At 35.2% G+C, this 12,975-nt stretch overlaps 1 protein-coding gene across 1 annotated transcript in view; it reads left to right on the top strand.

Moving 5' to 3' along the window:
- The first annotated feature begins 502 nt into the window (after window positions 1-502).
- LOC111148340 (SMC5-SMC6 complex localization factor 1) overlaps window positions 503-12,975 on the top strand; it is a 65,833-nt gene continuing 53,360 nt past the window's right edge. The window contains 4 exon segments of the mRNA XM_022504849.1: window positions 503-616; window positions 774-849; window positions 1,998-2,238; window positions 7,530-7,692. Coding sequence (XP_022360557.1) covers window positions 503-616; window positions 774-849; window positions 1,998-2,238; window positions 7,530-7,692 — 594 coding nt within the window.

A 12,975-nucleotide genomic window follows, 5' to 3' on the forward strand; every position in this document is an offset into this window, starting at 1 on the left:
GAATTGTATTCATCAGTGTGTTTTAGTGTCAAGTAACAGGAACACAAACATTCAATTTTCAAACCACCAAAAAAATCTCTTTACAGTCACATTTTGGGAAGATAACTTTATTTTGTTGTTGTTGTTTTATTAATTTTTGAGAGAGAAAGAGAGCATGTGAGTTATAGGGCAGAGGGAGAGAGAAAATCCTCAAGGAGAGTCGCCGCTGAGTGGAGAGCCCAACTCAGGGCTCAATTCCAGGACTCTAAGAGATCATGACCTGAGCTGAAATTGAGTTGGCTGCTTAACTGACTGAGCCACCCAGGCACCCTGGGAAGATAACCTGATAAACCAATTTCTATTGCATATAAGCAGTCTTGACATTGGTATTTATAATAAAGCCTTATATGTTTAATTCATTAAATTTTTTTTTTACTTTTAATACTCATTGTTAAGAAAAAATGTCAATCCTGTGAATATTACCTTTAACATGTGTTATCTTCTTTATGTGTATTTATGTTAGATGGAAGATGGTGCTCCAAAGCATATCATCCAAATGACAGGATTTAAGATGGAAGAAAAGGAAGCTCTAGGCAAATTGCTTTTAAAACTAGATTGCACTTTTATTAAGAGTGAGGTGAGTACAAAAAGTTAAAAAATATTCAAGATAGACTTGAAAAATGATACTGGTCCAAGAATGATAAAATACCCTCTTGATATAAGAATAAAGTAAATGTGCTGTAAAGGAAATCTTACCTTAGTAACATTTTTTTCATTTGCATTTTTCCTTCTAGAAGTACAAAAATTGTACACATCTTATAGCTGAACGCCTGTGTAAGAGTGAAAAGTTTTTAGCAGCTTGTGCAGCAGGTAAATTAACTACCTTTCTCCTTTGGGGAGAAAAAAAAAAACCTTCATGTTAAAAAAGAATTACCTTAATCTCCTAAAGATAGATAGTATTATTATTATATCAAACATAAATGTGGTTTTATCTGAATATATTTCTGAAAATATTTGTTATGAATTTTTTGTCTAAGTTTTCTAAGTAAAACTTTGTAACACATGAAAACTTGCCAAAGAGGCAGGAATACTTACTCAACCAAAGATTTAATGTAAATATTTTATATCAGAAAAAAATTTTTAACAGAAAAGCTGGGTACAACAATGCCCCCCCTTAAAAAAAATGCTTTTGCCAAAATCTCAGCTATTCTCAGCAAATTTGTTTTCTTTGATCTGTCATTGGAAAGAATCTGTTTTTGTTCTCCTTCTACTGTATCCCTTCCCATACATGCTATGAAGCAGTGATCACCCTATTGTGTTTTTCTAAGATTTTAAATTCCATAAACCCAGATTAGGACTTATTGTCTTGTCACCCTTGATGTTTCTTTTATAGTTTCTTCTACTGTGATTGAGCTAGCATATCATTAGTTCACTGTTTGTCCAAAAATATATATATATGTTTAATGCAGTAAATTTGTTATTTTTTAGAGTAATATGCCAGAAAGATACTTGGATTTATTATTATCTCCACAAAGAAAAACATATATTGTCCCTGCTTGAGAAAAATTATCAATTCCCAGATAAAGGAACTACAGAATGTTATTAGATATTCTGAAAAATTCCCTAGCTCAATAAACTTGTTTTACAAAGTGTAACATTGAGTAAACATAATTACAGTTGTTAGCATAAGAAGAATAATATAAATCTCAGCCAAAACTATAATAATAGTAGACATAGCTTTAGTAATACCACATTTATTTTACTAAGTCTTAAATTTGTATTTAGGAACATTTAGATTTAGAATCATTATGGGAAAGGTTACATACAATGTTCAGTGACATCGTAGACCTCTACCAAAAATTTGGGGGAAAAAAACATAATCCCAAGATAATATTAGCATTGTAGCCCAAGAATCTCATGATGATGAAGGTCAAACTTTATTTGATATTTGGTCTTTATTGTTGAGCATTCATTAGAATCAAAATTCTTCTGTGACTGACAGTTGATTTACTTTCTAGGAAAGTGGGTACTAACTAAGGACTACATAATTCATAGTGCCAAAAGTGGCAGATGGCTTGATGAAACAACTTATGAATGGGGCTACAAAATTGAAAAAGACTCCCATTATTCTCCTCAAATGCAATCTGCACCTAAAAGATGGCGTGAAGAACTGAAACGCACTGGTGCCCCAGGAGCCTTCCACAGGTGGAAAGTTGTTCTCCTTGTTAGAGCTGATAAACGAAGTGATTCTCTTGTAAGGTAAGATGAGATCTCATAAAAGCTAAGCAATGAATAGAAAAAAATTTTTTGGTTTACTTGAATACCTGTCTTTCTTTGAAATTATTGATTTCATCCAAATGAGCCATGGTGATTTGCTCTAATCTCTGAGTTAAGTGATTCTGTACTTAAGTATATGTGTCTAATAGAATAAAATCTACTTTATTGTATTGCTTTAAATTATTCTTGGGTCTCTGTTTAACTTTCCATGTTAATTCTTTTTAACTCAAGAAAAATAAAAAAAAAACTTGGAAGATTTTTGTTTTCATTTTTGAAGCAATTTTAAAATTTAAATAAAAATAAATAAATAAAATAAATAATAATAAATAAAATAAATAAATAAAAAATAAAATAAAAATTTTAAATTTTTATAAGTATTTATCACAAAAAAAGCCTTTTTTCCCAGTTCATATGGTGCAGTCTTCATGATTCATAATGCTTCCTTCATTATTTCATTTCTTTCTAACTTTTACATCATATTTTTAAAATAATTATTATTTGGTAAACTATATTCTGAGACTGCAATGACTTTTAGGGGGCTGCAAAGGCCTTATGTCACCTTTATAGAAGTATAATTTATAGGCAAGTAAAATGCACATATTTTAACTATACATTTTGATAAATTTGAACAAATTTATATGCCTGTTTACCACCTCCACACTACAGTCAAGATCTGCAACATTTATGTAATCTTACAATGTTCTTGTCATTACACATTTACTAGTGCCTACCAATACAAGACAACCATTGATTTCCTTTCTGTCACCATACAGTAGATTTATCTTTTCTTTAAAGTTCATGTAAATGGAATTATTCTGTATATACTCCTTTGATATAGTTTCATTTGCTTAACTCATTACTTCTGAGATTCATCCAGGTTATTGTGTGTTTTAGGAGTTTGTTCCTTTTTCTTGCTGAGTAGTATTCCATTTTGCAGATGTAACACTGTTTATTCACCCATTGATAGACGTTTGTTTTTTGTTTTCTTTTTTTTTTTTTTTTCTCTTATGCTAATATAAATAAAGCTGCTCTGAACATTTGAGTACAAGTCTTCATGTATATTTGTTTTCCTCTTTCTCGGGTAAATACCAAGAATGAAATTTCTGGCTCAGATGGCAGTTGTGTATTTAACATTATAAGGGAATGCCAAACTGTTTTCTGAAGTAGTTGTACTATTTTACATTTCCTCCTAGCAATATGCAAGGTTTCAATTGCTATGCAATTACTTTGGTGCTATTGTCCAAAAATCACTTGAGTATATTTGTGTGGTCTATTTCTGGGCTTCTTACTGCATTGGTATCTGTCTACCTTATACTAAAAGCACATAGTTTTGGTTACTATAGTTTTATAATGAGTCTTGAAATCTTATAGGTTGGGTGAGCCTCCTAACTTTGTGTTGATCAAAACTGTTTTGGTGATTTTGGAATTTCTGTATTTCCATATACGTTTTAGGACCACTATGTCAATGTCTACAACAAAGCATGCTCGGGTTTTGATTGCAATTGTATTGAATCAATAGGTCAAATTGGGGAGAATTGAGGTCTTAACAATGTCAAGTTGTCCTATTTATAGACTCCTTATCTCTTCAGGTCTTTAATTTCTGCCATTAATGTATTAGTTTTCACTATATAAACCTAGTACATATTTTGCTAAGTTTAATACTAGGCACTTCATGTTTTGGGATGCAATTATAAATGGATTGATTGCTTTGAATATTTTTATGTGCATCTGTTGAGATTATTCGCTTTTCTCCTTTATTCTGTTAATATGGTAAATTATTTTGATGAATTTTAAATGTTAAACCAAACTTGTATTCCTGCGATAAACTGTACTTCATCATAGTATATTACCATTTTTAATAATTACAGTTTCTGTCTGCAAATATTTTGTTAAGAATTTTTGTGTCTTCAGTCTGAGCAACTGACAACTGTAAAAATACATAAATTTAATATCATGGATTTTTTTTTCTTCCATAATTAGGAATTAAGAAATGGTTGCTCTCTCTGACCTTTTCATTTCTTTTCTTTTTTTTTTTTTTTTTAAAGAGAAAGCGAAAGCTCCGGTACTTGAGGGTGGGAATCTTAAGCAGGCTCCACCCCCGGTTCAGAGCCTGGCATGGGGTTCAATCTCAAGGCACTGAGGTCATGACCTGTGCTGAAATCAATAGTTGGACACTTAACTGACTAAGCCACCCAGGTGCCCTGCACTCTAACCTTTTCTATTCAGCATTTTACTAGAGGTACTAGACAGTATAATAAGGCAAAGAAAATAAATAAGAAACATAGAATTAGATAGAAGAAATAAAAGTAATTATCTTTATTTCCAAAAGATATGGCTAAATACTAAGTAATTCATCCAGAAAAGCTATTAGAAGTAATTATTGATTTCAGCAGGATGGCAGAGTAGTAAGTCATTACATAAAAATTACTGGTTTTTTATATGCTAGTAATGAACAATTGGAAATTAAAATCTTAAAAACAAGATATTGGGGCGCCTGGGTGGCTCAGTGGGTTAAAGCCTCTGCCTTTGGCTCAGGTCATGGTCCCAGAGTCCTGAGATCGAGCCCCGCATCGGGCTCTTTGCTCGGTGGGGAGCCTGCTTCCCCCTCTCTCTCTGCCTGCCTCTCTCTCTCCCTGCCTCTCTGCCTACTTGTGATCTCTCTCTGTCAAATAAATAAATAAAATCTTAAAAAAAAAATAAAAAACTAAGATATTACCTGTGGTTTTTAGCAGTTTGATAATGTATCCAAATGTCTGTGTGTGTCTTATGTATTATCTGTTACTTATTTGTTCATGTTATTTGCATGGAGTTTCTGACCTTGGATGTGTGGCTTTTTATCTTTTATTAATTATGGAAAATTCTCAGCCATTATGTTTTAAATTCTATTGTCTTCTTTTTCCTGTGCTCTATTACCTGTGTTTTAGGCCAATTCTTTTCCACAGTTTTTGTATGTTCTGTTTTGTTTTGTTTTTAACTTTCTTCCCATTTTTTGTTCCAGTTGGATAATTCTATTGACCTATCATTAAGTTCATTGATTCCATCCTCAGTTGCATGCAGTCTATTCTTAAGCCTGTCAAAGAGATTATTCTTTGATATCGTAACTTTTATTTCTACCATTTTTATGTACTCAGTTCCTGATCTCTTAATGCAATTTATTCAGTTTTTTCCTTTGTAGCTTCAAACATTTCAGTCATAGTTATTTAAAAATCACTTTCTGATAATTTTAGCAAATGTGCTTTATATTCCTCTATCTCTTGACAGTGGTTTGGTTTCTTCCCTTTTGTGTATGTCTTGTATTATTTTCTTGCATGTATAGATTTCACATTTAGATCAGTGGAGGCTCAAATAAATATTTATGTCCAAAAATAGGCTTACTTTTTTCTGTAAAGCAGTTAGTTGAGTTAATCTTGTCAGTTTTTGAGCAGGTTTTGGATTTTGTTAGTGCTTTAGATACCTTCAGTGCATCCTTTCTGGTTACTCCTGCAGTTGAGTATAGTTTCTTTGTGCTTGGCCTGGTTCTTGGGTTTTTTTTGTTTGTTTGTTTTTAAAGATTTTTTTTTTTTTTTAATTTATTTGACAGGCAGATCACAAGTAGGCAGAGAGGCAGGCAGAGAGAGACAGGAGGAGGCAGGCTCCCTGCTGAGCAGAGAGCCTGATGCGGGACTCGATCCCAGGACCCTGAGATCATGACCCGAGCCGAAGGCAGAGGCTTTAACCACTGAACCACCCAGGCGCCCCGGTTCTTGGGGTTTTTAATCGATGTTTTTGCTTCACTGTCAGCTTTCCGTAGTCCCTGCATGGGTGGGTCACAGGAGGACTGTCTTGTCATTCTCTTCCTCTCTTGCTTGTTACTCCTCTCTAGTTTGAGGCTAAGAGTAAGAGTAAGGTGTGTTTTGGTTCTGCTGGTAGACTTCAGTCTTAAACATTCTTTGTGTTCTTGTTCTCTGGGGTTGGCACTTTCTCAGTACTTGTGTCTCAGTTACCCGTGACAGCCAAATTCTGCTTTGTATCTGTGGGCAGGGTTTTGGCAAGAGACCGTTTCCAGCCTCTGCCCCAGTGTTAGATTTCTGCTTTGTATTGATGCAGAAACCTATGTTTGAGTGGCATTTCTTCTGCCCCTTGTCCAGGGACAGATGGATTTTGCCTTTATCCCTCGTCCAGAAACGGTATATCCTTTTTTGGGCGATGCAGCAGGAGGTTTTCCTGCCCCTTTCTCAGGGCACATAGATTTTACTTATGTTCTCCCAACAGAAGCAGTGCATCTTTTCCTGGATTCTAAAAGTATATTAAGACCATACCCAAATAACTTAGGACATTTTCTTCATATGAGCGAAGGATCCAGGGAAGTGGACCAGGTTTAATGTCTATCTCTTGGTGGGCAGCTGGTCCTCACTGGCCCACTTGTGCTACCCAGTAGGGAATCTTCTCTGCCCTTAATCTTTTTCATGACTACTGAGGCAAAGAGGTTTCAAGTGAGGGCAGACTTTCCTTGAGTCAGTGACTCCCAGATATTATAAATGGTCATGGTACTTGCCTTTGGCCCTTAAATTTGTTACAGTTTTACCTACTTTTATGACAGCTACTTCTCTCCTGCACCCTGGCAAAATGAAAGAGTTTTTTGAGTATCCAGTCTCTTCACAAAGGGACTTATCATTATCACTCTTAGGGAAGTTAAGTTTCTTGGTTGGTTATTACATTTGTTCTCTGATGGGTTTGTGAAAAGTTTAGATATTATAGATCATTTGGCTTTTTCTTAATGTTAAGTGATAATAGTGTTCTCTTGTGACTTTCTAAATCCTAAGCAGCCACAGAACTTTCATGAAACTTTTGGGATGTCAAAGTTAGTTAATCAAGAATTAATTTTTTATAAGAATGCTGGCAACTGTAGTTCCTTTTCTGTAGTTTAGAATGATTTCCTTGGAGGTGGTTGCCTTCTGAAGTAGCTACTTTCCTAAACTTCTTTCATTATTCTTTTGGCTTATGGAGGTGATTTTTTCCTTAAGGAATAAATTCAACATGCTTGATTCTTAAAAAGTCTTTCCGTATCAAGAAATGGGTAAACAGAAGAGCATGATTTCTTTAACATCTTCTCTGAGCAAGTTATAATTTAAGAAATCACTGCAGTAGTTATTCTCCATGGCACTCAACCCAGGGGGACTTAATTCTTTCAGAAAGTTCCACGCCTACTCCCAGGAAGTAATTGATTTAGATAATTTGAATATGCTTTTTTTTTTTTTTTAAGTACTTTTTGTACTCTTTACATTTTTATTTAGAGTTCTGGAGGCTGGAAAAGCAAATGTTATTTTACCAAAAAGTTCAACAAGTGGAATAACTCATGTGATTGCCAGTAATGCAAGAATCAAGGCTGAGCAAGAAAAAGACCATTTTAAGGCTCCATTTTATCCAATTCAGTATCTAGGGGATTTTCTTTTAGAGGTAAGTAAAATAAGTAAAAAACAATTTTTAGTGTTTATAGAATATCCATACTGTGAAATATGTTAAAAATTATTTGTTAGAGAGAGAGAGCACGTGGGAGCACAGGCAGACAGAGTGTCAGGCAGAGACAGAGGGAGAAGCAGGCTCCCTGCCGAGCAAGGAGCCCGATGTGGGACTCGATCCCAGAACCCTGGGATCATGACCTGAGCCCAAGGCAGCTGCCCAACCAACTGAGCCACCCAGGCGTCCCCAAGGGAAGCAGGCTCCCTGCTGAGGAGAGAGCCCGATGCGGGGCTTGATCCCAGGACCCTGAGATCATGACCTGAGCCGAAGGCAGTGACTTAACCCACTGAGCCACCCAGGCGCCCCAATATGTTAAAAATTAAAATATGTTCTAAAGTTTAAAAATGCATTGATTAGAAGTGTAGTTGATCTTTGAACTGTATGCATCCACTTATAAACAGATTTAATAATTCAGTACAATATTGTCAATGTATTCTCTTTTCATGATTTTCTTAGTAACATTTTCTTTTTTTAAGCTTACCTTATTATAAGAATGGAGTATGTAATCCATATATAAAATATGTTTTTCAGCTATTGTTAAGATTTCTGGTCAACAGTAGGCTATTAAGTTTTGGGGGAGGGCTACAAGTTATATGTAGATTTTAGATTGGGGGGGGTATTGGTGCCCCAATCCCCACGTTCTTCAAAGGTCAGCTATAATTAAAGTGACATATTTTTAAAGGCAGTTGCTTTCAATTATTTAAATATTTGAGAATATTTCTAATAAATATGGAAGAAGCTTGCTTGTTGAATTTAAAATGTCTTATTTTTGAGTCTCTATTTTAGTTTTCTATGTTTTAGTGATGTTTACTACAAACTAATTTTAGCATTTTAGGTCAGAGTATAAATAAAATAGCAGTGGACCATGGTGTGATTTAAGAATTTGTAGGTATTTTTCCCATGGAAAAAAAGATTTAGAAATAAGTCTTTCTAAATCTTTTTTTGTAAGGATTTAGAAATATTTTCCTGTCCTGTTCCTCTACCTCCTTATTCCCATTTAGTACAAAGACCACTTAAGTTGTTTGAATGGGAACAGTCCTAGAAGAAATTCTCTGGAAATAAAAGAATTTTTAAGAAGGGTCACTCAAGGTAGAGAAACCTTAGTATGTCTAAAAACGCCACCTTGATCTTGTAGGAAAAACTGACTCCTTAAATGTTTCCATCTCAATAGATGCTATAACCTTTTATCTAACTTATGTAGAGACCTGTTAATAACCCTTGAAACCTTCCTCTCCCTTATTCCCCACATTTTGTCAGTCCAGTCCCCTTGATTTTATCATCTTATATATCACTCAAATCACAATGCTTCCCTCTTCCTATATTAACATCATACTGAGTTCATCATCTTTCCTCTGCCCTCCTGAAATAGACTCTTAAGTGCTCTCTACCTTTTAACTCTTGATAGTGTACTAATTACTCTTACCTTTTTCTTCTCTAGTCTATTCTACATCATTCAGAAGGAGTATCCAAAATGTTCTGTGTAAAACAATTCTAATCTTGTCACTGTCCTACTTAAACTCTCCAGTGGCTTCCCATTGCTTTTAGGATAAAGTCCTAAACTTCCAACATGGCTTTAAAGTTCCCCACAGAATTCTTGTCAGTCTTGCCTTTCAGGTGTATCCTGCTCAATTTTTTTCTGTGCTCAACTATAGTATAACAAAATTGCCTTCTCCCAATTTCTTAAACAGGCTAAGCTACTTCCTTTCCCAGTGTCTTCTCAAAAGCTAATTTTTCTCCCTGGAAAGTTCCTCCCCAGTACTCTCACCCTCTGTGCCTGCCTGCCTTCTGTTCATCATTCAAATTCCAGTTATAATGATGCCTCTTCAAGGAATCAACTGGCTGATTACATGGTTAAAATCTGTTTTCTCCATCTAAACCAAAAGGACTGTGTCATGAGGATGATACCTCTCTTTTCCATAGTTATATCTGAATAATCTAGCATAAAGCCTGGCATATGAGTTCTCATTTTGTGTTAAATTAATAGAGAAATTATGAAATTTCTTTGAGTCTTCCAAGAGTAGATATAATACATCATTCTGTAGTTACCTTTCCGTACTGAGTAGCAGCAATGTAGATTGGAAATATGACCTTATTTCAGGGGATGGATCTGCTTGGACTATAGAAGATCTTGTTGCCTTTGACAACGATGGGTCTTGGAATGGGCATGTCAATCAGTTCTGATCTGTGGGAGATGAAGAGTAATATGTAAGAAGTTCTGGGAAGTTTCTTCATCCTTCTGAAGAGATAGCCTCTGGCAGCCTGGCTCCTATTAGATAAGAACATGGGAGAATGTAATCTAATTATTACTAGCAGCCAATTTTTGACCATAAGGGGAAGCATGCTCAAGATGAAACCAACCCTGTAGATAGCAAAATGTAGACACACAATGTGAATCCTTGCAAAGATACTTAGCCAACCCTGAAACCTGTCTTAGCACTGGACCACATTACCATGCTGCGAGGTAATAAAACATCCATATTATTTACATTACTTTGAGTTGGTTTTCTATTACTTGCTGCCAAAAGCCTCCTATGTGATCTACGTATCTGAACAGTTTAACTGTTAATAGCATGAATGCCATTCTTGACTAGATTAGTAAAAATATCTGAATTTTCTTTTTTTCTATGGAAACAAATGAATGAAGTATAAACTATGATATACTTTATCCATAGTCTTATTTTATTGCAGTAATTTGATGGCATTCAAATTCAGTTGCTGAAATATTGGAGGGCAGCAATAGTATATCAAGTAAAAGCAGATACTCTATAACTTACATTTGTTTTAGAATACATTGTTTTATGAATTCTGGATTAGGCAGCTGGGAGTTCATAACTACATTCCAAAAAGGAAGGCATTTTGTGATAACTTCTGAGAAGAAAATAGTTAACTTTATGGTAATGTCTTTCTTTTCTTTTACCACTTCGGCATATAGCATATCACATTCCTCATTAGATGGATTCTGAAGTATCCTCTGAGAGTTGCCGTGTAAGATGACAGAGTTAAAAATAACAAGCAATTGTTCAAAAAAAAGTTTTGTTTAACCTGCTTATACTTTTTTGCTTATACTCTTTTTTTTTTTTTTTTTTTTAAGAGAGCTCCTGAGTAACAGAATTAGGAATCCATTTAGTTAGTTCAGGTTTATAGATATTTATTGAAGACTTTTGATGTACCAGGCACGATGCTATGCACTAGGCAAAATGAGTAAGACCACATGTCAGGCTTCAAGGTGCTTACTATTTCGTGGTGAAAACAGAACACGGAAACTTAATTTAGTGTGTATTGTGCATTGGCAAATTCAAATGTAAGGTACAGGAATGTAGAGGAACAAATGATTAATGTATCTCAATTGTTTGGCCCAAGGAAGGCCTTGCTCCCCAAAAAAGGAGGATACTTAGGATTACTTAAAACTTCTTTTGACTGTCTGCCTAAGAAAGAAAATTAAAATTGAACTGCAGTGGGGAGCCTGGGTGGCTCACTGGGTTAAGGCCTCTGCCTTCGGCTCAGGTCATGATCCCGGAGTCCTGGGATCGAGCCCCGCATCGGACTCTCTGCTCGGCGGGGAGCCTGCTTCCTCCTCTCTCTCTCTCTCTCTCTGCTTGCCTCTCTGCCTACTTGTGATCTCTGTCTGTCAAATAAAATAAATAAAATCTTTAAAAAAAAAATTGAACTGCAGAAACATCTTAAATACAGTAGGAATGATAGAAGAAAACATCCATTTTTTTAATGGCAGATCAACTGATTTGTGACCCAGATTTATAATTGATTAGTTTTCTGAGCACAGGAAAGTCCTCTATCCTGAGACTGAATTTCTTCCTTTGTACATAGAAGTTAATACTATCTTACTTTGGTTGTTGTGAGAACTATTACAATTGTTACTGTGGACTAATATTTATTGAGTGATTACTATGTGTCAGGCTCTCTGCTAAGCATTATGCACCCTTAATCAATCTCTCTGTTTACTTATCTTTCTTTTCTTTCCTTTCCATCCCACCCTTCTGTCCTTCCTTTCTTTGTACACCCAACATGAGGCTTGAACTCACATCCCAAGGTTAGGAGTTGCATGTTCTCTCAATGAAGCCACCCAGGCACTCTTATATACCCTTAACCTTATTTTAATAAAACATCATATTCTTGTGTATATGTATTATAGCCTCATTTTATAGTTGGCAAAATGAAGTACAATCAGCTTCAAGTATTTGCCCATGTTCTTGCAACTGATATGTGTTAGACCAAAAATTTAAGGTCAAGTACTGAGTAGAATTTAAGACTTCTCTCCTCAAATGCCCTTTCCTATACACATTTGGTTATTAGTAGGTAACCTTGCATTTGTAGGGGTATTAGCAGGTAACCTTGATATTCACCTGGTCTCTTTCTGGGTAGTTAAAAATACCTAATGCTGTTGACAGTGCCATAACTAATAGTAAATCTTAAGATCTTCAGATACCATTTAAGAATCAGGGTTTGGATACTAGCTAAGAACCATGTAGAGCACTCTTTGCTTACCTCTCTGATTTTGTATTCTGTGTCATGAATTGTGTGGTGAATGCCATGGCAGAATCAAGGAAAAAGACTCAGGGACCAGAGTCTCTCTATATGTAGTGTAAAACAATAAACCCCATCAAATATCTGAATCAGAAGCCAGGCCGACTGTCATTGCCACGCTATGCTACTCTACTCCTAGATAATAGAATGATTTACTGAATAAGTAGGCTTTGGTCATCTATTTGGAACACAAAATTTCACTATGTAAGAGAGACTAGACATGGCCTTTTTTTCCTAGGTCATATAGGAGATAAACACTTAACACAATGCCTAGTATATAGTTGGCACCAAAGAAATATTTATAAAATGAGGAATAAGAGGGGTGCCTGGGCGGCTCAGTTGCTTAAGCAACTTAAGCCTTAGGCTCAGTTCATGATCCCAGCGTCCTGGGATCGAGCCCCACCTTGGGCTCCCTACTCAGGAAGGAGTCTGCTTCTTATGTTTGCTCACTCGTGTGCTCTCTCTCTCTCTCTCTTTGAAATAAAAAAAAAAAATTACAAAAATTTTTTTAAAAGAAATAAGGAATAAGCAATGAATATTTACAGATAAAATGCTTCCTATATATTTCATTAAAGTATTCAATTAGAGTATTAGTGATTTGGAGAAAAATACCTATCGATCATTTAACTCTATAAAAAATATATTCTAAAAAGCTTCCAAATGTCCTCATTTGTCAGG

This window comes from Enhydra lutris, unplaced genomic scaffold (genome assembly GCF_002288905.1).
Source record: "Enhydra lutris kenyoni isolate GAN:26980312 unplaced genomic scaffold, ASM228890v2 scaffoldscaffold19, whole genome shotgun sequence".
Taxonomy (NCBI): domain Eukaryota; kingdom Metazoa; phylum Chordata; class Mammalia; order Carnivora; family Mustelidae; genus Enhydra; species Enhydra lutris.